At 32.1% G+C, this 26574-nt stretch overlaps 1 protein-coding gene across 2 annotated transcripts in view; it reads left to right on the top strand.

Moving 5' to 3' along the window:
- Positions 1-26574, top strand: part of LOC140672644 (uncharacterized) — a 132211-nt gene that overhangs the window by 24835 nt on the left and 80802 nt on the right. The window contains exon 2 of one of the 2 annotated variants that reach the window (XM_072904951.1): positions 18354-18478. In XM_072904951.1, the coding sequence (XP_072761052.1) occupies positions 18380-18478 (99 nt within the window). In that variant the 5' untranslated portion in view covers positions 18354-18379. Of the gene's footprint in view, positions 1-18348; positions 18479-26574 lie in introns of both variants that reach the window. The other variant, XM_072904950.1, reaches the window with a different exon arrangement.

Here is a 26574-nt window from a genome sequence, read left to right as displayed (position 1 = left end):
TTTACATAGACATATAATTGGAAAGCTTTTCGACGGTCGAGACACGATGTGAGTGAACGATTTGGCGATTTACAACAATGAATAATACATGGGACACATTAATTATGCCGTTTGCGCAGCGAGATTAATTAAGCGAATTAAGCGGAAAATCCGTGCTACGAGCACTACGAAATTAATGAACGCGTAAAGCGAACGGTCGGAATTTGCAAGTCCGCGGTCTTGATAGAGCTTTTGCAATTCGACGTCAACACACACTTTTCACGTAATAAAAACGTTGACGAAAAATCATCATTTTTATCAAAAGATTTATATTTTTTCACCAATCTCTTTTTAGTATAATTTATGCAAAAATATAACTTTAATGTGTGTTACTTTAATCGTATCATCTTATATGTTTAGTATTATACCGGCTTATGAATATGTTGAATTAATTATAACTTTCAACATCACATGTTTTATAATCAAAATTTAAATTATACAACTTTATTACAATTTTATTAACGTAAAGTTCATTTGAGAAATTAAATAAAAAATTCTATATTATCTATCTTCACAAATGTATGAATCACATTTTTGAAATGCCGAAATTAGTGTAAGTATTTATACATATATAGATATTTTTTTATTTTAAATATTTATATAATTAATAAAGATTTTTAGGAATATATATACGACTATATATCAATATTTATATAAAGAAAAAGAATTAAAGATCGTATATTGTACATTGAGAGAGTAGAATATTTATTATGTACTGCACAGCACTCAAAAAAAAAATTTCAATAATTTCGAGAAACTTTATACCCAACACAAACGTAATACACGCGTGAATTGTAACGTGATCAGGTTCGAAAGGGTTAACAATCGGCGTACTTTTTTTTTACATCATGATGACAGGAATTCGTTTCACTCGCCACTTGAGGAGAGATCATGTACCGCGATTGCTCCCTAATATTATTAATCTCACTATTCGCCTGATGCCGATTTGCGTGGGAATCCGATTGTGGCGTTTACGATCGATGCAGAGTGTAGTTACGTAAGTAACGGTCCTTTTCTCTCTCTCTCTCTCTCTCGTTTTACATATATGTGTACGTCTATTGAGTACGTCTATATACCTTTCTTTCGCGCTATGTCTCTTAGTCTCTTCCTTTTGTTTTTCCACTCCGATCGCCGCAGGTTGCCGAGAGCGTTCTGCGCTATTACAGACTCGTCCGTGCGTAAACGCTCAAGTAAAGATCGACGATCCTTTACTCTCGACCGTGACTCTTCTTTGACTGTATATGCGTGTCTTCTTCGTCAGCTTACAACAATGACCCACTTCGCGGTCGCTCGACTCACGTGTCGCGTCTCGATGAAAGGATCTTTACTGTAGTCTCTACATGAAGGATTAGTACAGTATATAGGATACTTATTAAATCGATAGTTACGACTCGTATTTTTTTATAAAATTGGTTTCGACTTTCTTTTAATAGAAAAAAAAAAAATCCGGTTAAGGTTTCAAAATACACCGCGATAACAAGACTCTGTAAAATCGATTTTCGTTGAAATTCTTGTTCTTTTGTGATTCTGTATTTTATTTCTCTTCAAATCAAGGAATTTATCTCTTTGCGAGAGAAGCTTTGTGGTCACACGGAATCTTCGGGAAGATACGTTGTATTACTTGCACCATAGGACCCTTCGGGGAGACTCAATGATGACCAAATAAGGCCAGGAATGCGTTCGAACATTGATTGGAACTAAAAGAACGGTCTCTATGCAAGATTCTCTTACCGGGACGAGCTTTCGTGAATTAAATTGTTTTGCGAATAAATTTACCGAATTATTACAAAAGAACTCTTATTATTAACATGTTAAATATGATGTCAACGCGAAGATATGAAAAGAATTAGCCGTCCGCTTTGTAAAATTAAAGATTCTCAAATTATTAGGGAAAATGTATTATATTATGACTTTTTATAGCATGCTTTTATGATATTTTAACATTACCTCTTTTTTCTAGGATTATATATATATATATTTTTTTTTACTTGATTTTTCTCATTATATATATTCTATATAAATAAATGTAGAATTAGCAAAAAATGAATAGAATTTATTAATGTTTTATGAAATGATTAAATATATTTCATAAATTTTGATGCGTTGTAACATAAAGTATATGTAATATTTTGTAACGTATTATGTTGCGATAACTTTAATATTTTTACATAAAAACTAATAAGCTGAATTAATTAATATAAAAAAATATATTGCATTTAAGAAAAGGTATATATTTTGCAAGTACAATACTGTTTGCTTATATAAAAGTAGAATTATAAATTCGATTATATAAAATTATTCTATAAAGTATCTAATGAATATTTTAATAGACTTTATAAGATTTTACATATTTTTCGTCACCATAAGTCAAAATAAATTATAAAATATCTCAAAATATTAATTTGTTTCTACTTAAATATTTTTAAATAAATATTTAAAATATAATCGTATGCTATAAAAAATTGCTACTTATATATACCTATGTATGTTACTTATATTTATATAATAAATATATGTATAAATATATGATACATAAATCTTTTTATAAAAACATACAAATTTGTGCCACACACAGATTTTGAATATTGAGTGTATAGGAGAACTTTTGATCCTCGGCACTTTCGAATCAGATCCTCGGCTCGTTTGAACTGTATATGTAGATGAGATAACATATCGTAGATACGCGAAGCGTGCGTTTCTCTCGAGTACGGATTTCCAGTGTTGATTTCATTATCTGTAGTACCGGTACAGCTTTCGCTGGGCGCGAAGCGGAATTGATACGCTTCGATAATTGTACAGTACGCACATTGAGAGCGCCCTTGTACGTTATGCACTCCCATGCGCGAGTGCATGAAAACACGGCCCTTGGGGTAATCCTCGTCTACAGCGTGCAGTATTTCCGCGGTGCATATAAACCGACGTAGCCGGATTTCGCTTATACATATACACGTATATCCACATCAGTGCGTAACCTGCGGTACGCATTACGTATGTGTACCTGTAGTGCGTCGTTAATCAACCGCGGTTCGTTTCAACAGTCTTGGAAAGAAGACGGAAAATACAAGCGCGAAGGAGCGTAGAAAAATATAGTAAAAAACTCAATTAACATCATCAAAATTATGTAATATTTAGAGTATTATATAATTATCTAGAGTATTCTAATAATAAAAGAACAAGTTAATTCAATATTTCGATAATTCTTTCCCTAACATACATTGAAAAAAAAAATGTCATCGTAGTTGAAATTTATTCTATTAATTCAACAACATTAAATCAATATTAATTTGATTGATAAAGTTGTTGAATTAATAAAATGAATAAACATGAAAAGATAATCAATTTTCTTTATTGTTTAAAATAAAAATATCTTCGTCTCCGATCTTGGTTTATGATTTTCTCGTCATATCGAATATTCGATCGTAAGAAAAGTGGTTTCGCTGATATCGATCGAAGATCTCCCCACGATGGGAGAGCCGGTGATATATCCTCGGATTAGAAAGTCATGCCGATCGCGAAACGTTTTCATATCCTGAATCGGATTAGAGGAGAGGAAAGAGAGGTCAGTGGTCTTGGCCGAGGAGTTTTCTACCGCGACTATGACTTTGCGGCTGCGTTTCAAAGCCGGCTTGTCCTCGTCACGCAACACGGACAAACACTCGTGCAAAACGCACCGCATGCGGTGAACGAAAGACAGAGAGGTGATGAGAGTTGGGACGCAGGAAGGACAAAGGAAACGAGAGAGGAGGAGAGGAGCAAAACTACCTTTATGAGAACGGACGCTGATACGGGACCTAATAGAAATATCGATTTGAGGGTCAACGCACCTCGCAGCAATACACTGTACTTTGCGCATAATTCTTCTCGAAGAACATGGACGAGGCGAAGTACAGTCGCGTGATAAGCATTTTTTAACAGATATTTTTTCCTTTTTCTTTTGCGGGAAAACTTCATCGCGAGAAGTTAAAAAGCCTTGCTCTCGACTTTGGTCTTTAGATCTCTTTTTGCTTCCGTTTTAACCTCCGAGGTTATCTGTAAGATAAGTTGACAGAGAGGGGATGTTAAGATACTGATACGTATCATTAAATAAGCGTGAGAGTTCATCATGAATAAAAATTAACAATAATGAGGCTGTCTTCGAGACATTCTTCGTTCAAACATGTCGATTTTAAATACTGAATCAAAAAGAACTGTTAATCTCATTAAAGATACATGAATAGAAAACATCTTAATAAATTAAACAGAATCATTCTTATGAAAAGAAGCTTGATTATAATTTTTTAAAAATAACTATAATTAAAGAATAATAATATATGACTTTACAAAAATAAATCGAAAATGTAGAGTAAAATTTTCTTATAGGAAATTGATTTTAAAAACTAGAGAAAATTAAAGTTATTCAAACTTAAAAAGGTTTAAAATATGTATTTAATTTTTTAAAAGATATTTACATATCTTCTATTTATTTTATATACTATAATATATATTATTCACGTATATTTTATATGTACATTTTATCTAGAAACAAGACAAAGAAAATATTCCGAACAATTCAGTATATTGTACATATTATTTCTTACAATTATTTTTTTTTTAAATCAAAGTTTCGTATAAAAAATATGGTATATTCTATACACTTTTAATTGATTTTTACAAAAAATATTTTATCGGTTGTATTACAATTTTGGATGCATTCTATATAAATTGATTAAAGAGCGAATCAAAGGGAATTTTTAATCTCATTAAATATGACTGAATAAAGAATATCCTGCAAATATATTAAATAGTTTATTTTAGCAAAAAGACTCATTTAAAAGCAACTATTTAAAAAAAGCAAAAATTGTAATTAAAAATATTATGCGTTTTACTATTAGAATACTTTTATTTTTATCGATTTGGTCGTGATACATTATCTCTGGTATCGTTACATAAACATCTACGACGAAAAATAAATGTTTTCTCGATAGTCGTATCGGTAGCTGTTTCTAAAAAAATCTAATGAAAAAAACCATACGTCAAAGATATATGCCCTACGTCAGGGTCTCCTGCATTTTGATAAGAATCTAGCTCCCGTTTACGTCAGAGACGCCATGAAGAGTCGACGCTCTCGTCGAGTCGCGCCCAGAATTCCGTGCCGGATGTGCGACTCTCGTCAAGAACCGCGGGTAAAGCATGATCGAAATTCTATATTTAGTAAGAACGGCAACACCCGGCACCGGGTAGGCGAAGGGCAATGCAGACGGTAGTCCGCGTATGGCGCAGCCTATTCCTGTATTCCACAATCCTCTGTTTCGCCCGCGCGAAACTCTTTTCGTTTTTTGTCTCCTCCCGGAATGGTGGGATCCTTAAGAGCGACGGATGTGCACCAAGTCGAAGGCAAAATCGCGTCTCCAGTGACATTGAATCGCGCTTTGCAATATTTCCCTCATCTCTCGCGCGCGGACTCGGCTCGCAATTAAATGCATTTCATTTAATCGCGACATTTATCCCTCGAGAGATTAAAGGCTCGCGCTCCTCGATCGCTTCCCGCTATAAAGTTGGTTTACATCTATAAAAACCTCTCTCTTTCAAATAATGTGTATATTTCAACGCAGATTTTGCGACTTGACGACAGCAGTAGAGCACAAGATACAAATAATTTAATTATAGATTTAATTATAGATTGTATATATTTAATTCAATTAATTAATTTAATGTATGCGTGTTTTAGAAAAATTAACTAACTAATTGTTCGACGAAGATATATCTACTCGCTATTTCTTTGAGCTTGATAAGAGTAGGATTTTAATTCTTCGGGATAAACCATTTAATTTTAGCATTTAGCGATAGGAGAAAGTGTTTTCTTGGAAAATGCGCTTGCTCGATTTATTTAAATAAGATATTTTTGTTCCGAGATGAGAAAATATAGGGTAAACTCGGGTAAGATGGCCATAGTTTTTTAAAATGCAAAAAACATATTTTTATTTTTGGTATTTTTTATAGTGTTTGGCATATTATCTTCACTGAAGCTTAAATTACGTATAATAATATTATCAAAATAGTACAATATAAGCATTAGCCATCTTACCCAACTTTTAAGGAAAAAATGGCTATAATATTGATAAAAAAATAGTGAAAAGGAAAATAAAAATTATATAGGTCATATAACAATCTACATATCTTTATAATATGTCTAACGTCGATTACGATAGCTTAACTGTAATTTATTCGACGTTATAACAGTTTTTAGTGGACAAATGAAAAACTTTGCAGGTAGTAAAAAGTAAAAATATGATATAAAATGTATGGACATAAACTACTGTAAATATCGATTATCTTTGATAATGACTAAAAAAGCGCACTATGTAGCGATTATTGAAAAAATTACAGCCTATGGCCATCATACCCTAGTTTTACCCTATATGTCAAAGCGTCGATTGTTTGACGAAATTAGACATTGATTTAATCGCGTCTCGCGATAAATACCGCGGGGATTGAAGAATAAAATCGTAAAAAGATACTTTCTTCATTGCTCCTAGGAAATTAATCGCTGACCAGAACGATGATCCTCCGGCTCGAACAAAGAGTCATTCACGATTGGCGGCGCGTTTAAGTTTGTATCTCGATTGTCCGTATATACAGAGTTACTTGCGTTAGCGCGCACGCTTGATATATCTCGACAATCGTTCATTCACGACCTACTGAGCCGTGTACTTGCGTTTATTTCGCCTATCGTGCGAGTTCCTTCAACCTCCACGCGTCCGGTTTTGTGAAAGATTTACCGTCTTTCTACTCGGAACACAGATGAACCGTTGAAAACTAAATAACTCCGTCTCTCAGCAATTTACAACATAAATGGGGATAACATCTTGTGAAAATTAAATTATTCCGCATCTGGGAAAGTCTGGCGTAGAAATTGTACATCATTTTATTATTTACACATTTTATCTTGCCAAATTTAGTTACGATTCGATATAAAAGCTTCTTTAAATTTGACATTTTAATAAATTTTAAATTAATATTTAAAAAATAATTATAATGTGTTTGTAAACATTTATTCCTATCCAACTTACGTTATTATATTATCTTATATATTTATTTATTATAATTCTTTCAAGACATAACATCACTTAAATATACAAATTTTATTTATCAATTGTGATATATAGTAGGATGACTAACACCATTCATCAGAATAAACTGTAAATTAGTGGAAATGTCATAAGAAATTTTGAAATTAAAAGAGCGATATAAAAAATTTAATATATCTGTAATTTGTAATTGTAATTTATTATATTAAAATAATTTATGTGGGTGATGACTTTATGAATACAATTGGTAATATACATTTGTTTCGCTGATTATAAAATGTAACGCTAATTAATTTTGAGAATAAATAGTATTGCATTATATTTGACATAAAATCATAATATCTGTCAGTAATAATATAATGAAAAGCGATAACAGTTTACATGATTATTTCGTCACTCTTGCGTAACGTCCGGCGCTGCTCCAGTTATAGAATCTCGCATACTTTTCTTAGTATAGACTGGATTGGATGCGTGATTCGTTCTTCGTAGAAATATCGTGTGTCTTATTCCAGATCGGTACTTAAGCATGGTTGAAAAGCCGCTGCCAATGTTGTGATTTTTCCGGGAAACGCCCAGCGGGCGCCTGACTGGATTATTTTTCGAATGAATCACGAGAGAAGAGCATGATCTACTTATTAGTCCGATGATTCCGAAAAGCCTACAATGAAATCCAGAATATTATTTTTGTGGCTACAAGGCATACGAATAGTGCAAAGTATTCATTCACTTAAAAATTTTACTTGTGTCACATGTAATTTTGATTTTCGCTATATATTTTATATATTTTGGAATTAATTTTTTATTCAATTTTATGTAATAGATATAGTCCGGATAGTTGAATTTTATAATACATCTGATTTATACATATACATGGTTTACTATAATAAATCTGTCTCCATCTAATTATAAATATATATATATATATATATAATTTATTTTAAAGTAATTATAATTTGAGTAGAATAAATATAAAATATCTTTTAATATTTATAACTTCAATAGAGTTACAATAATGATTTAATAAAACTGGTAAATAATATGATACAAGTAAAAAAAAAAAAAAAACGAGAGTCGATAGGTATCCGAAACCGGATATGTATCGTATGGGTTGTATTTTGCGAGAGTGCACTTGCAGTGCAGCAAGAGCAAACATGACACGCCGCTATTCGACGTCATCGCTTGACGAATCGGAACGCGTGATGTAGAACAATCCTGGCATTCATGCCAATTCTCCGATGAGCCACAGATACCCGCTGACTTATTAACATGGGGAAATATGAATGAGTCGTGCCTTGCGCGCTTGCCAAAGTATACGCACAAAAGCAACCCTACATCAACCGTCGAGGAAACACGATGAGAATTTTGATCGGCCGTCAGGGAAGTCACGATGCAAGTTTCTTGCTCGCTAAATTCTTTCCAATATTAAAATCAGAATAAGTAACCGCTGTAAAATCACTAAAAAAATTGCTCGGCATTCTTGGATTAGGAAATAAATAAAATAATATTTGTTATAATTTTATAATTGAAATGAATATTTACATGTATATTATGCAATCTGTACTGTTATTATGCAGCTATTTAAATATTATGTCATTAAAAAAAGACTAGCTCTTAATTTTTTATTGCGATATTATTTCTCGTAGAAGAATTAATTTAAAAATAAATTTTTTTAAGTTTAAGATCTCAAATTTATGTATTGTAAGATCGTAGTAAATTGCTGTTTAATTTTTCATTATTGCAATCACACAGAGGTAATTCAAAACACTGGGCGAGATTGATTTTTTTTTCATATGCATTTATTTCGTTGTACTTCCGTGAGTCTGTTGTCTGTTATTCCGTCCCTTTGTTCCTCTTTTTTCCACAGTTCCTCCTTTCACTTCGTCTCGCTGTCTCGCTCTCATCGCCAAGTTCGGCGAAGCTCTTTCTCTTTCGGGATCGTCCTCCTCTCGAGAAGGAGAATCGCGAAAGTGCGTAACGCGGCGCCACAAAAGGAAGAAGAGCGAAACGAGTCGGCGTGGAACGAATATGGAGTGCGTCAAAACGAGACGTTAAGAGAGAACGGAACAGAACAGAACGAGGGAGAGAACGACCGCAATAACACGCACGCAATTCACAAATAAAATTTATTTAATATCGTTGATAAAGCTAAAATTAATTGATGTTTCATTGATTTTATTTCTCTTCCAAATTCCGTCTTTACTATAGGAACGACGTAATAATTATATAATTTATGTAACTTTATATAATTATGTAGGTACTTTATAGTTATATAAATTTTACAGTAAATATATACAGCAGATATATACATCAATGATCAATTTAATCAATGATAATTTTCAGTGAAAGTTAAATTTCCCCGACATGCCTGATTTCTCGTGAAAATCCCACGTATCTTGCTTTACGTCGATGTATTGTTACTCGTAAAAGTCTAGATTTGAACTTTTCCATCCAATTCCAAAGTTGTATTTTCTTCGCAAGAGTCACATGTATACTCTTTCAATTCGCATTTCTTCAGAAATATTGCAGCGAACGACATGAATATTTTTTCTTGATTGACAAGATTTTGATCGTCAATCAAAATGTCTTAAATTAAACATGATTCATTAAACCTATTCTAAGAATTCTACAATTTTTCTAAATAATATATAAAACAATTGTGAAAAAAGTTAATATATATTACTATATATATTTTTGTTAATTATACTTAATTGTTGATATAAAAATCTCGCATCGCTTCGCGCGAGCGAAAACTGTCATAACTCACTATTTTCATTCGTTGATGATAAATATTTCCTCGAGATTGTCGATGATGTAGTACGTTTGAAATATCCTATGGAAGACTTATTGATTATCGATTATAAAAAATATTTCTAAAGTCCAGAAGATGACGCAAAAAATTATCATTAATAGAGATAACTTTTATGACTGCTTGATCTATTTCAACGTTTTTCTTAAATATATATATATATATATATATATATATATCTTGTTATATAGATTATTTTTACGTTAGTAGCAATAATAATTATTTATTACAGTCGATTCTATAATGCAATTTGTTGGTTACTTTATTTTTTTCATCATATGTTATTCAATTTCGAAACATTATTAATATATTAAAAATTAATATTATATATACATATATGCAATATGCATACATGTTTTTCGGTTTTCGTTCTTGTCTATGCGTTATACACATATATTATTATATGCAATAAAGGGGGAAAATGTTACTAACTACTAACTACTACGCTTAATTGTCTCGTGAATAATTAGCGGCAATGTTTCCGACGAACGTTACATAATATTTAAAAAGGCCATATGTCTTGGACGTGGCGATCTTCACAAGAAGATATATCCTAGTCAAATTATATGCGTTGCACATTTGTAATTCAAATATCGCAACATTGTCCATTGGATTAACAACAGGCCGGAGTCTTCTTCCTGCATGCGTAAAATACTGCATGTCCAGGACTGGTTGCTTATACAAGATGACGTTATTCTGTTAAGGATGTCGTCATTGTCTATCGTTAATATTCTTATACAGGATGTCTCAGAAAGATATCGTGCGAAATTATTAGAAAAGGCAGATGTGCCACGCAATATCGAAAAGAACATAGTTTCCAAGATAAAAAGCTGAGAAAAAAAGATCTATTTTTTTTCTTTAATAAAAAGATTGATGGGGAAATATTATTTCATATTATTATCGATTCTGATAAGTGGGCTATTTGAGTTTTGTGTACAATCTCCTTGATATGTAGAGTAATAATTTATTAATTATATATTCATATATTAATATGCTATATAATGCATAACATATATATAATTTTATATTTGTTTATATTTTATATATAAAATTTTATGATTTATTAATGATTAGTTTAATTATACGAGAATAATAATAAGAACAAAAGCTGTAGATTAATTTAATAAATTAATTAACTTAACGAAAAATCAAGGACGCTTCGATAATTAGTATATATCATAGAAAGATTGAAACTAAAAGACTATAAAACATATTTTAATAGATATTATTTATCGGAGTGTGTTTAAACTCGGGAAAAAGCTGATATTTCATACGGAATGAACAGCACGAAAACGAATATTATTTGTTATTTGCAACAAACGACGAAGAATCCCTTCTTGCGGATCAAGGCACGGAATAATCCGGAAGACTTAATATCTGTTTCCGGGCGCGTGTCTCGCGTGCCGAGACAATCCGAGCGTCGCTCCGCGCAAATTGTCTTTAATCGCTCCACCGACGGTAGAGTTCCTCGGAGAGGTGGCTACGAAATACCCAGGTGAGGTATTATTTAGCATCGCCATGGGCAACGACGGTTGCTTATCGAGCGACACCGTATAGCGCATCGCTGTCCGTATATTGCATCGCCTGCTATATATTTCATTCAATTCGGTCAAATAGAATTTTGAAAAAAAAAGTTTCTACATCTACGACGATACAAAAGAGTTGAATAATTCAGTATGACATAACTGACATTTACAACTCCTCTGTTCCGGAACCGCGCGGCTATTGATTGCGACACGCCGATAACAACGTTGATACTTTTATTTCGCGGTTGATGCACCTGCAAAGTTTCGACGAGCCTTCGAAGTGAAGCTCGCAAAAAAAAAAAAAAAAAAAAAATAAATGACAAATGAGTGATTTCAATTAATTTTTCGTTAAGAAGAATATCGTGATATAAAATTGCAATGTGACTTGAATGCTGAAAAGTTTGAAGTTTTTAGCAAATTTAACATGTAACAAAAAATCTTATTTTTTATTGAATAAATTATTGAATAAAAAAAAAAATAAAAAATTTGCTTTATTACAAAACTTCGATTTGAAACTCGGTCGTTAAAATATTGACATTTAGAAGCGATGGGATTTTCGAATCTTTAGCCGCTGTGAACGGAAGGTTCCTCCGAGTGCTTTCGTACATATGTGAGTCATCGGACACCCTCGAGAACCCGCGGAATAAGATCCGGTGAATTCATCGTTCCGAGTTTTCCCGACCCTCGTTTCCTGATGTCCGCGGAATTTCTTTGCGGCGGGGGGCAGGCTTCTGTTCCATAAGGCGGATCTGAACGCTAGAAGGTGAGGATCGATCGAATCGGGGCGTTGCACGGAGAGAACTCTACGTGAAAGAGGAGATAAGGCTCGAGGAAAGACGACGTGCATCCTTCCCGAGAGACTTCCGCCATTGCCATGACAGCAACCGCTTCCTATACAAACATTGTTCGTTTCTTTCACTATATTGCACTCGAAATTTATTCGTAAATAATATACAAGCTTCTAAAAGCGAGGACGAGATAATTACGTTCTCCATTTCTATGGATCATTTTAATTAAATACCGCGCAGCAAACATAAACTGCATTATCCCAATTCATCTTTGTAGCGTTTTACGATTGTCCGATTGTCAAATCAAAGCAAATATAATACGTTATATATAATGCTTAATTACGCTAATATTTTAAATATTATAATTAGAATATTATTGTATTTTATAATATTATTTTATTTATAATATTTTATATATATATAATATGTATAATTATTATAATATTATTATATTATTTCAATATTTTATATACAAATTATATTCCGTTATATAAAATTAAAATTATAGAGAATTAAAGAAAAGCAAGGCATGTTAGAAATGAACTTGTTATCATGTCTTCGTTTTTGTTATTATCTTTAAACTGATAGTGTTACCAATAGTCCACGATATCAGTCCGGATATCTGTTAACTTGATCAAAATATCGATACTATTTCCGTTCGCATCGGGCCTTGCTATATACGCTTCATCGCATTCATCCGAAATATCGATTCGACGACGATCCCTTCCATTTTCTCGTTGCACGGTGTAATCCTCGAGGCGCTTTCTTCAAGAAGCCCGTCCTCCCTAGTGTTGATCCTTGGGATATCTCGAGTATTCTCGATCTCTGGTAACTCATCCGCTATACGAGAGCTTGGCACGGACGAGAAGATATATCTAATTCGATGATAAACACACTTCTCTAGTCGAGAGCCAGAAGACTGACGCGTCGCGATATCTTGTTGATAACGCGACCTTATCTAGTCAGATCAAAGGTACTTTGAGGGCTGGTTATTCTTTTTCATCCGACTCGATCAATCATAAGATAGCCCGTCGATTTTGTGAGAAAATTTTTCCCCGGAATCGCACGCCGGTGATAAAAGAGACAAGGAAAATGTTCGCTACGTTCTCTGGATTCTTCGTCGTTTTATCAGAGTCTAAATAAAGCCGTTTACTACTATGGTGCGATCGATTACTCTGCTCGCGTGTGCATTGAAGGATGAACCTACGTATACGTAGTTGAAGAGGCATTCTTGTTATCGATGTAGAAACCCGTTTCTTCGACTTGAAAGAAAGAGAGAGAGAGAGAGAGAGAGAGAGAGAGAGATTTGTCGGGCGCAAGTCGTCTAGCTCTCTGGAACATCGGTTATGTCGCCGCTGCTGGAGAAGCGAGAGAGCTTTGTCTGCTCATTGCATTATTAATCGAGCAATCGATATGTCAGTCTATGTTTCATGCACGTGTACCATGGCAATATAGGCAAATTGATTCTATCAGCTTTATTTTATTTTCTTTGCTTTTTGATTTTACTTTATAATAAGATGTAATTCGTAATACAATTGAAAAGGTAAAAATTTTAGAATGAAAGAAGACCAAAATGTAGAATACAATTTTTTCGTACAAATTTTTTTTTTTTTTTAACATTGACTTTAAGAATTGGAAAATTGATTACATATTGTGCTTTTTTAAAGTGAAATAATAATATTTAACAATCTTGTATTATACTAAATAAAGTATTATACACTATGGAATTTATTTTGACAATGGTTATTAAAAAGATGCAACATTTTCTCTGTTGAAAAAATATGTAAAATCTTACAATTTACATGCCCAAACAACACTTCCCTTTTCAATGTAATTAAATTATTTTTAATTGTTTCTTTAATTAAATGAAATGTTATATTTACATATTTATATATTAATAATCACTCAAAAGAAATGAAGATATAACACAAGAACATTATAAATTATTTAAAAAGCGCGTAGATATGTTATTCGTTTTTTAAATTTGAAAATATTTACAATTTTCTTGGAAACATAACATATGTCAAAAATTTTTATTTCACATTTCTGATTCATTTTTTTATATAGATATAGTTTACCTTCTTGTTCTATGAATTATGTATATCATTTCTTCTTTTAATAGGCTTATAAAAATTCTTGCAAGAAAATCGGAAAGGTTAAATGTTCGATGATTATTTAAAAAATTTTTTTTGGAAACAAAACATATGTCAAAAATTTTTATTCCACATTTCTGATTCATTTTTTTATATAGATATAGTTTACCTTCTCGTTCTATGAATTATGTATATTATTTCTTCTTTTAATAGGCTTATAAAAATTCTTGCAAGAAAATCGGAAAGGTTAAATGTTTGATGATTATTAAAAAAAAAATATTTTATTTCTTTTATGTGTAAAATTATCAATTATATATCTTAGGTCTAGGAGATCTTAATCACGCGTATACATTTATATATATATATATATTTGGAATAAAAAGACATGAAACAATCCAGGAAGTACAGCGTGTATGACATTCTCCGGCACAAGTGCGTCTGTTATGTTACGCCGGTGGCAAGAAAGTTGCAATGCTCGCATAGATTTTCCGTCCTCGCTGCACACGCGTGTCCTGCGTATATTCGCTCTCGATTGCATCGTATCGCGGTAAAATCCTTGCAAGGACACCTCGTCCAGCGCACCCAGTAAACTCGTTTTTCTCTCTCTTTCTTTCTCGCCCCGCCCGCAATTAACTCTCTTGCGATTTTGCGTTCCCTTCGGTGGAATGCAACGCTATTTCTCCCCGCGCGACGATTGCGACCGCACCTGCAACGTGGCGTGGCATTGCGTGTTTACGCAAAGTCGTCCGGCGACGCACCGCATAATTCAGCTCGAACACGCACAACGCGCGGGTGTCCGGCGATTTAAAATCCGCCACCCCTGCACGGATCACCGCCGTTTTTCCCACACATGCAGAATTTAAGATACTACTTGTCTTATTAAACGTGACGCTGAAAGTAAACATTTTATTTCAGCGAACATTTTTTTTAGGATTAATCGTTCTATATGTGCGAGAAATAAAGTTAAAAATTTTACTCTACTTAAATTTAAAATAATAGAAAAGCAGAATAATGGCTTTTTTATATACATATTCAATCTAGGTGCGAACATTAAGATTAAAAAAATTTACTAATAATGTTATCCGAAAACTAACATAAATAAATGTGCAAGTAAATTTGTAAAATTCTTTATGTTCTTATAGAAAATACGCGAGAATTTTTTGCAAGTGCGACATAAGACAATCTGTTATTTTTTCATTATCCTCGAGATATAACACTTACAATCTTAATATTTTAATCGTGAACCTACACTGAAAAAAAAATTTATTTAATCCAAAAAAATATTTAAGTTCAATACGTTCAAATAAGTATTTATTTAAATTAAACAAAAACATATTTGAATCAATAAAATATATTGCTGAATAGTAAAATAGACAATATATTTTACTAATTCAAATATATTTTTGCTTAATTTAAATAAATACTTGTTTGAACGTATTCAACTAAATATTTTTTTAGATTAAGTAAATTTTTTTTCAGTGTACGATTGAAACTAATCGTAGAAGCGTGTGGCTAATCTCGCCGAAGGTCCTTTCGACGAGAGACAGCGAAGGAAACGGTTACATTGTTGCAGCATGACGGTATCGAAATAATTAATAGTTTTGCGGATTGTGCATATTTATGTAATAACAAGAATTAAGAAAATTGAAACGTATGCACCTGCAAATGTTGCAGAAAAAGGCTGATTTATACTGCAATCATCAGGACTGCGTTTTATCCGGAATAGTGCAAATGAAGAGAGGAAAGGAAATGTAAGGCAACGAGTGGGAGACTTTTAATTTCTCTCGAGACAATCCAACATCAAATTAATTTTCATTACCGCCTAATGGCGTCGTGCACTTGACCGCAATGCGAACGGGCGCGACAAATTAATCTAACGTCTCATTAGCGTCGTTTGTAATTGCGACTTAATTCTTGACATTTAACAGCGGTTTTTAATTCTGTAATGTGTATGCGTTTTTAACCTGTCTCGCGTATATAGATCTCTATTAACCTTTGTGGGAAATTGGTCGTTAATTAGAACGAAACACATTTGATTTTGCTGCAGTAGTAAATATGTATCATTTATATATGTAAATTACATTGAGGTTTCTTATTTTTTGTTACGAAAAAAATCTTATAATTTTTGTATGACCCTAAATGTAATTAAATTGGAAATATTGTTACAAGATTAAAAACAAAGTATGGAGCTTATTGTACAATAAAACATATTTACAAAAATAAATGAGAGAAACTCTAAATAGAAATTTTCAAACTTAATCCTCTCAGAATTAGAAGCAATTTTTATATTCTAGAAGATAGCTTTATTATATAAATACATTTATTTTACTTATATCAGGCTTTTGAAAACGCCATTTAATTTTGAAGAGGTTGAGTTTTGGATGTTTGTTTAATAGAAATTTTTAATTTAACTTGGAAAGTACCTATCTATTTAACATATGTATTTAATATATATAGTTACATGGAAAAAATTTGTTGATTCTGTAAGAAAGCATTTTTTACGATTTTCAATATGTATCAATATGTATCAAAATAAAAATTGATTAATACATACAACCCCTGTTTGTTGCTCGTTATCATTAACAAAAGATACTTTTAACATGAAAATAAATGAACACAATAGAAATTAAAGCAATTTGTTTCTTTTTTAAGGAGATTATCATTGTAAATTTATACTTTATTTTTATAAAAAACAATTAACAGCAAAAAACAATATTTTTAAAAAAATTTACTTATTTCCCCCTTTCTTATTTAATATACATAAAGCGAATACGTGGGTCATTTGTGTCCGCTTCAGAGTTAGATTCGCCAGCACTTTGCACTGAATGAACTGTTCATATTGTCCTTTCAGTTATAAGTCCCTTTTGACACAAACTTTTTTTTGTTTGGATAAGTTTCCAATCTCGAGATTTTATTAATATTTTTTTTAAAACAATGGATAAAAAATGCCACGGACACGAAAGACCCACGTGTTTAGTTTGAGGATTATTAATCTCGAAATTATATGTCCAGGCGGTTACGAAATATTATAAATTTGTCAGTACATATATTTTATTCCTTTTTACATTTTCCAAAAAATGCACATTCAATTTGGTTTCTTTTACCTAATATTATTATATACATTTAATGAAATAATCTCTGTATTTATAGTTGTACCTTGTATAGGTGTCTTGTATTTAACAAGACGCGTTTTACCAAATTTAAGTAAGACGGCGAGTATAAACACGCGTCAATTAATCACAAGCGTTTCAGCTGACGGCACGAACCACTTTCCACGTCCAATTATACGAGTTAATGAAAAGGAATTATGACAAAGCGACATTAGGCCGCTCGCGTTTCTATGATCACGGCTCCGCGGTTCCACTAATGGGAATTTCGGGCCAAGGCCCGCGAACATGTACGCACACACACATCACCACTAATACTCTACTAAATGTTTCGTCAACGTTTCCTCCACGCCGTCGCAGCTGGTAACCGCAAGTTACCCTCGAGCGTAACAAAGCTGCTTTACGTAGACGGTACATATTTGCCGATGAGACATACTCGCGCACCGGTGTAAACCGAATGCAAAATAAGCACCGATGCAAAATTACATTACATTAGAATGCATTACGCATTCTCTCTGTATCTCCATAATTTATTCACATTTTTATCATTTTTTCCATATATATATATTCGATAATTGGACGCAGTATATACTTTTATGACGTATATAATATATTCGACGTCGCACAATTAAAAAAAATAATTTTCCCAAATTCGATTAGACTCTCTTTCGATTCCATAAAATAAATTCAATTACAATAAAAGCATCGCAATTTATTTGCTTCTATCATTTTGTTGAGTTTTTCCGCAAACGTTTTAATCGCTGCAGCGACATTTTGAGATTTAGCGTTTAATTTCAAACTCGTGTGTTCGCGTTAAAGAGAATTCTCGAATATATTCTCGATTTTTTGTTTCTATGTTTAATACATCGTGTATAGAAATGTCTCGAGAAAGAATTTAACGAAATCTAAACTTTCTGTGCAGAGAAGACGATTCAACAAGCGGTCAATTCACCATGGAACGTTACGAGGAAGAAGCTGAGGACAGCGATAACGAGACAGATCCTGAGCAACTTCTAAACGAGTGGTTGGGCGAGTTGGACAGCTTGACTGTGGTAAGTTTATAAGTACTATTTTTCCTCGTATTGTTTTTTCTCGTTGATCATTTTACGGTCAAGAACCGCCATTGTTAACAGCGTGTGGACAGCTAGAGACTTTGTGAAACAATCGTAGATGTATATATTATTAATAGATAGATGTCATGTTTTTAATTATCCGAAGAAAAACTTTTGATATTTTTGAGATTAAAGTGTTTTTGCCTTTTTGAAATTTTAGCTAAAAATAATTCTGTCTAAAAGATTTTATTTATTTCTATTTAATTCTATTTAAAAAATATAATTCGGTTGTCTAAAAATAACTCTAAGTTTTGAAAGTAATATCGTGGTAGATGCTAGAAATATTATCATTTATAAATAGTACTTATACATTGGCGGTAGCTAAGAGCTACTCAGTCTTATCACAAATATTGTGACATATGTAACTGTAATTAATGTGAATGACATACTATCGTTGCGTGTAAACATTATGTTTACATATAATTAGGTTGCGCCGATTAATTATCATTTCTATAGTAATACAAAACGTAATGTATTACTAGATATAATTTATAAATATTCCGAACATACATCAAACAAAATGTGATATATAAATTCATATAAATTTGCTATACAACGTCTTTGATTAACGTCTCTATTACTTCGTGAAATTTCGATCTGATTAGTTTGAAAGACGAGGCGATCCAATGAAGAGGCAGCCGCCGACAAACTGCCTCTCTAGAGTACGCGCTTCTCAATTGGTGTCAATTGGCGCGCGGTCTAAATGATTCGTCTAGTAGCTCGCATGAGAAGCCACTGATGCGAGTTCGCTTCCTTCAAAAGCGTGCACGTGTCTTCGTACGCTGTCTGTATTTCAATGTATCTGGGACTTGAAGTAATCAGCGATTCTGCGGTGAATATAAGTGGATAATTACTTTACGTATAAAGTAATACGAGACTCGTATAACTTATTTATAAATTAAATTAATATATCAAGTCGAGAAGTGTATTAAGTTAATTTTACATCGAATAAATTTCTTACAATTATAATTGTATAATTATCTCCAATATATTTGTCGTATATATAATATCGATAATATTTTTAAAAATATCACATTATATACTTGTCATATAATAAATATTATATATACAATAATTGGATAATTAAACGCTACAATTAAATATTTTTACAATGATAAATTAAATTAACATATTAAATCGAGAAATATTAAGTAATCTTACATCGAATAAATTTCTTACAATTATAATTGTATAATTATCTCCAATATATTTGTCGTATATATAATATCGATAATATTTTTAAAAATATCACATTATATACTTGTCATATAATAAATATTATATATACAATAATTGGATAATTAAACGTTACAATTAAATATTTTTACAATGATAATTTTATACATTTAAAAATTTAATTCCAACACTTTTGTTAACAATCGTGATTTTATTTAAATCATTTCGAGTTGATTCGCGCTTAAAATAAATTTACCTATCTTTCCGGCTTTCTTAGCAATTTGTAGAAGAAACGAAAACTAACAAAACTAGAAAATTGTTGACAATTTACGTGTCTGAATAATTGCGCAACGCGAACTTTGTCCAGTGGAAAAGGCCTTTAGCCAAAGTAGATCAACGATCGTTCCTGCTCGAGTGCTTTTAGCGCTTCCTGCCTAGAGGCTCGTGCGCGGTCGTCTCTAATTTCATTAAATCGCGGATAATCGCGTCCCGGACAGCTTCTCTGTTACGGCGTTGGTTGTGTTAGCAACTTCCAACGTGCTGCAGGCACGATTATATCAGACAATCCGCGGAACATCGTTAGGAAAAGTTCGACAACTCTCCCTTTGTCGTTAGATTCGAGCAATAAAAGTTTGGAGTCTTCTACTTCTTCCTGGAAATTTCGTCGGAACGATAGAAATTTTTAAATTAACGTACAGAGACGTGTAACGGGAAGATATTTTTTTCTCACTATTTGTAATAACGAGATTTCCGGCAACTTGGAACAGATCTTCGTCGCTCTAGGAATTCTGTCGATGGTTTATTTTTTTTACAAAGACATATTCGTCTTTTGAAGCTAATATTTTCAGAATTTCAAAAAAATATTGCAAATTTTTTAATAATGACGACATATCGATTAATATTTTATTGAGTAACTTTTTATTCTATTTTTCCAAATTTGGACTTAGATCGGCAGATACTTTTTCTTGATGAACACAACTTAAACTTTTATTATCAACGGCGTCTACTTAACTAGCCTAATTTAATACAACTCAGAGAGATTAGATCCTGATGTATAGATTATATTTTTAAGTCTCCAATTTCTAATGAATGCCGTGAGTCACCCTTGATTTGATTGCGAACGTTATTCTTGGTCGAGTAAAAGTACTCGCTGAAAGTGAAATTCGCGACGAGTAACCTTGAACCTTCTTCAACGAAGGCACGGCTGGATACTCGAGAATCGATTCTAGTCGGTAAAAGATAGATGAGTAGCCAGAAGTGCGCGAGCACATCCGCTTGCACTCTTCGTCGCGTTTCACGACGAAGGTGAATCGATAGCTGGGCGATTGATGTCGTTGCCCTGCCATCACGCGATGTTTACTTTGGAAGAGAACGAAGTTAAAATCGCGCTGGTTGGCTGGAGTTGGATGCAGCGGTGAGTAACCGATTAAAAAAATATCATTGAATAACTTTTTATTAAATGAGAGAAAAAAAGATATTCCTATTATACTTAAAAATTATGTTATTCAAGATTTACTGGTTTTTTTTTTTTTTTTTTTTTTTTTTTTTTTCGAAAGGGAGAATTTTAGGAGAAAAACACGTATTTTAAATAAATAATTAGAACGACCTTTAATTGCCTGATATTTCCACGAGTTTAGTTTTTCAGCCGACACTTGGTTGTCACTCGCCATCACGTGATCGTCGAACACTCGTTCCAGAGATGAGTAATCATTTTTATCGAGTGGATGAGATATGAAATTCTGACGATTCGCGTATAAAACTCGCGTGTTTTACGAGTCGCGAAAATAAATAACTGCTGGAGCTTTCTCTCGATATACTGTTGCTTTCTTCCTGCCGCTTCTTCTCGCTTTTATTTCGCGAACGCTCTCGATGTAATGCGAGAAGCGAGAAAAAGGGAGAAAGAGGAACGAGAGGGAAAAAGAGAGAGCTTTTGCACTTGCACTTGGTAGTGATGCATCGGAGGTCGGTCAAGGCGCCTGTGTACAGATCGATAGCTTGGCAACGCGGAACGGATAACGTTGCACTGTGGTCGCTGACCCCTACGTGGCTACAGAACATTCGAGAGAACATTGAAACAGAACGTTGAAACATCTTGCGAAATATTATTAGTCAGACAGGTCGCTATTAGTCTTAGCTTACACTTGGAGCGGGTCTTCGTAAAATATTTCCAACTGCGGATCGAAATTAATCGGCAAAAATGTCGAATATAAAATTGTTGTGCACTCTGGTTTTCCTTTAAAGCGCGAATAATTGAGCGTCAATTAAAGAGATAAGTGAATAAAACATACGTACTCATTTTGTCATTTTCCAGGAATTTCTTTGAAATAATAAACATTTTTCTCCTCGAAAATGACTGAAATTGAATGAAAATAAAGGACGTGAGTATATTAAATTAGAAATCAGATTACGCGTGTCAGACAGAAGGATTTATCTTTATCTTCGCTGTGGATTATTTGCGATAATTATAGCGTCACGGTCCTGATTATCGTCGGGCCGCGCCGCGAAACGCGCGCCGGGAATGATTCGCGTATCGCGAATGTACCGTAGACACCAAAGTGTCATCCAATTTACGCAGAGTCACATTCCGCCCCAGGACCGAGTGTTTCGTGTCACGTATACGAAATTACTAGGCCCCGTTAAATTGCACAATGGATTTTCTCAGAAGACGCAGACGCTAGTTGTTCTCCCACCTTACGCCCGTCGCAATTTTCCATGAAACAAATTGGGATTTGAAATAATTAATTAGTTTTTCCTTCCCGTACAAAAAAAAAAAAAAAAAAAAAAAAAACAAAAAAAAAACACAATTTTAATTTTCCCTGCAAATCTTAAGTCAACAATATTTTGACTGTGATTTAAAAATATTTATGCTAAAGAAATAATTATTTGTTTCGCGAATTATTTATTATTTATTATTATCAGGATAAAAATTATGATTGTTGAAATTAATATATTTTTTTAATTTTAAATATATTTATTTCTCAACTTTTTATAAAAGTTTTGTTTAAATCATTTTCAATCACAGTAATAAACTTTGAAAATATATCATAAACTTGCGAGATTGTGTAATAGAATTTTTGAAAATAATAGTTGTAAAATAATTTTTAAACATTATTTGTATTTAACGATTATAACTATTATTACGTCATCTAGTTCTTCCGAGGAAAGTTCATCGTTTGAATTGCAGTTTCTTTACTGCATACGTTACCGACAGCAGGAAGTTTCTTGTTTCAACTCTGATAATGCAGGTTGCAACCTTAACATGTATATATACATGTATATATATTCTCTCTCTCCTGATGGTTCCGTAGTTAGAACACATGTGGAGCTGATATCTCAAAAACCAGACTCTCGTAAGAATGACATGTCGCGTGCATAAATTAATTGCAAAATTAATATTATTTTTATTTCTTATTTTGTAAACTATTTTTTCATATTTTGTTTATATTGAAATTTCATATGAAATTTCAGAAATTTTTCTTTTTTATAGGGTTTATTTTTTTATTTATCTTAAATTTACATTCATCTAGATATTATGTTTTTTTATTATATATATTTATTACACTATTTGAGACTGCAATTAATTATTATGTGACTAACTCTTTGGTATTTCATATACTGGATGATGTTTTTTTTTTTTTTTTAGTTTCTCTCAGTAGATTATTTGTTAACGATGTGATTCAAGAATGACAACAACAATAACTTTGAACAATGAGAGGTAAAGAGTTGCATTAAAAATATTGAAAGTAGTTTATTTTCTATAGAGTAGGGATTTTTTTTATTTAATAATAATTATAAAGAATATAGAATATATATAAAGAATTTTTAATATCTATATATCTTGTGGAATTTCAAACTATCGATGTTAAAGAATTGAAGTCTTTTATTTTAAGATTTCTTTTTCTTTGAATTTCTTAAGTCCTTTGAGTAATAAAATGTTGGGTATTTTTCGTCTTTTGGGGTTTATAAAAAAAAATTGACCGTAGTTTTTATCAATAAATTCTAAATCCTTTTATAATTGGTTCCAGCATTAATAAGTTTCAGAGTACGTATATTTTACGCAAATTGAATTCCTCAAAACATTTTTACAATTAGTCTTGTTAGTATATTCACTTGGATTCTTAGCAGAAGGTACACATGAGTGGCAGATTGAGTCTCTCATTTATCTTTTTCTGCAATTGTATACTCTAATCTCGATTATTATTGATTAAGATTGCTTTTTGTAACGATGCAGAGACTTTGTATGTGGCATTCTTTGCTTGAAATTTTACTTATAAACGAAATATAAAATTTATTACCATTTCATTTTTTTTCTCTTCTGAACGAAATATATTAAAATAGTAATCTCTTCAAGTTCTCAAATTTTATATCTTCAGCAACAGTAACGTCTTCAATTACTGCAGCTATACACAGTTTGAAAACTTTGAAACAAATGTAAATAAAACACATTTTTATCGTTAGTAATTCAAATGTATATTTATAACAAAGAAATATAAAATTCACTTAATTGTAGGAATTCGCAAAGTTTACGACGCAATTACATTTCAGTTATTTATTTTATTTGACTTGTAGGTTTCAGAATTTCACCGAAACTATTTTGAATTTGTAATTATCAAGTTCGTAGTATACAACATGATAAATCGCATGTCATTACGAAAACTGATAACGCTTCAAAAGGATAAATCGCTCATTATATCATTTGATCGTATAATAAGAACAAATTGGAGCGAACAGCGCAGCCATGTCTGCGGCAGAATAGACAAATGGTTAAGAGTTTCCGGTGGCTATTAACATGCGGGCATCGTAGTATCCGCATTTGAGTCGCGACTTTATGGCATTCTAACCGAAGCCAATAGAATCCTTTGTTCCATAATGTTACTATGTGTATCCGGTAGTTAGCCTGCGCAATTTCTTCTTTTATTGACCGAAAGAAATTTTAAGGACTCAAACAGGTCACTTTGGAAATACAGTCCCATTAAAAATACAGAGATTATTTATTATTAGAGCGAAATTTTTAATCGAATTTTATTTATAACACAGGATACGTCACAATAATATACATACTATTTCTACTATTATTAACAGATATTGTTTTACACAGTAAGTTTTGTTTAATATTTGTTAACAATTATAATTTTTCATCGTCTTCTTCCTATAATTAATCGTTAAATAATAATGTCAAGATTCTAATAATTGTCCACTTATGAAATGAAAGATTAAGCGTGTACGAAAGATCATCCATTTAAGAAAATAAAGGTTCGTCATTATGATCAATTGCGGATGTATACGAACGCCCACGGAATTATCGCCAATTTCAAATGGTACAGATCCATCAGCGATGACCCTTGGCCGCAATTATGACTCTCAAGAAATAGTCTAAATATTGCGTGGAAGAAAATTAAGCGACCTAATCTAATCTCTTGATCCCGATGTTGTCCAGGCTTCATCATATGACTATATGCTACCTTACCAGGTTTCGAGATTAACTTTCTACGGAATCAACATCCATTAATGTCATCAAATTAGTGACAGAATACTGGGGAAAAATGTTGTTGCTTTTTATGAGATTTCTTCGAAATATCATTCGTGATTGTTCTCTTAGAAATTTGCTACTTACTATTCAAATATATAAAACAAATTTATAAGGCATTTTTCTTCTCGATGAAGAAAAACAACATTAAATCTCTTTTATTAAATCTATCTCATTATCAATCTAATAGGATGATTTCAATCGAGAAGAAACGAACTGTATTCTTATATCGATGATATGTATTTATATACAGATTTAATTGCCAATTTTATGAATGACAGAATATTCTTCAATATTTATTCATGATAAATTGAACAAGCTTGCGAACATGGTTTCAATCATAAAAATTTGTCGATCGTAAATAAAGAGATAAATTAGGTTTTACTTGTTTATTATAAAACAGATTTAGAAGGTATTTTGTAAGTCTGTCTTCTAAATAAAAAATAAATAAATAAAATAAAAATAAAAAAAACCATGAGTAACAATGGTAAATGATCTATTCAATCGACTCAATACGGAGTATTGTGAACATCACTTACGCTTTTCTTTTGTATCGAGCAACTTAGTTTGTTGGTTCTTGAAGTAGCTTGAAGAGAGGTGGAAATGTAAGAGAATCGCTCAGGTAGCAGAGCGCTGCACGTGCCCATAAGGGCAGCTGTGCAGCTTGACCGACCTTCTTCTCGCTCGCCTACCCTTGCATGCTGTAAAACGATCCTCATTTCCGCGTCTTCCTCGGAGCCTCTGTTTTCGATGGTTTCTCTCTCGGGGTCAGACGAACCGTTATCAATGCTGCTCGTCAACCGCAAAGCAATAAGAAAAATAAGTGCCGAGAAAATGGCACGAAAAAAACGTGCGTATTCACACATTATGTGGATTTTTCGTGCAACGATAAGAAAAAAACACATTGCCGACTCAAAAACTTTTATTTTCGTATTTTAGTTTTATTTAGTTATTATATTCTGTCTTTAATAATATTTCATAATTGATAGAGAGAAAATAATTTTTTAGATTATATCGAAAATAGATAGAAAGTATAATAAATTCTTAAATAATTAGAATATTGCCTAATTTTTTATATTTAAACGTTCTATATATTTCAAATATTAAAAGGAAGTTTAATATTTTAAATATATAGAACGTTTAAATATAAAAAATTAAGCAATATTCTATTTATTTAAGAATTTATTATACTCTCTATCTATTTAATGCAATCTGTTTAATACAAAAAACATATAATATTATAGTAAAACTATTTAATTATACTGATAAAATATTATGACAAAAATTAATAATAGGTGTTATGTATATTTATGTGCATATTTGTGTATCCTCG

Source organism: Anoplolepis gracilipes, chromosome 13, assembly GCF_047496725.1.
Source record: "Anoplolepis gracilipes chromosome 13, ASM4749672v1, whole genome shotgun sequence".
Classification (NCBI taxonomy): Eukaryota; Metazoa; Arthropoda; class Insecta; order Hymenoptera; family Formicidae; genus Anoplolepis; species Anoplolepis gracilipes.
Note: the sequence above shows the minus strand (reverse complement) of the source record. Positions and strands in the feature narration are given on the sequence as shown.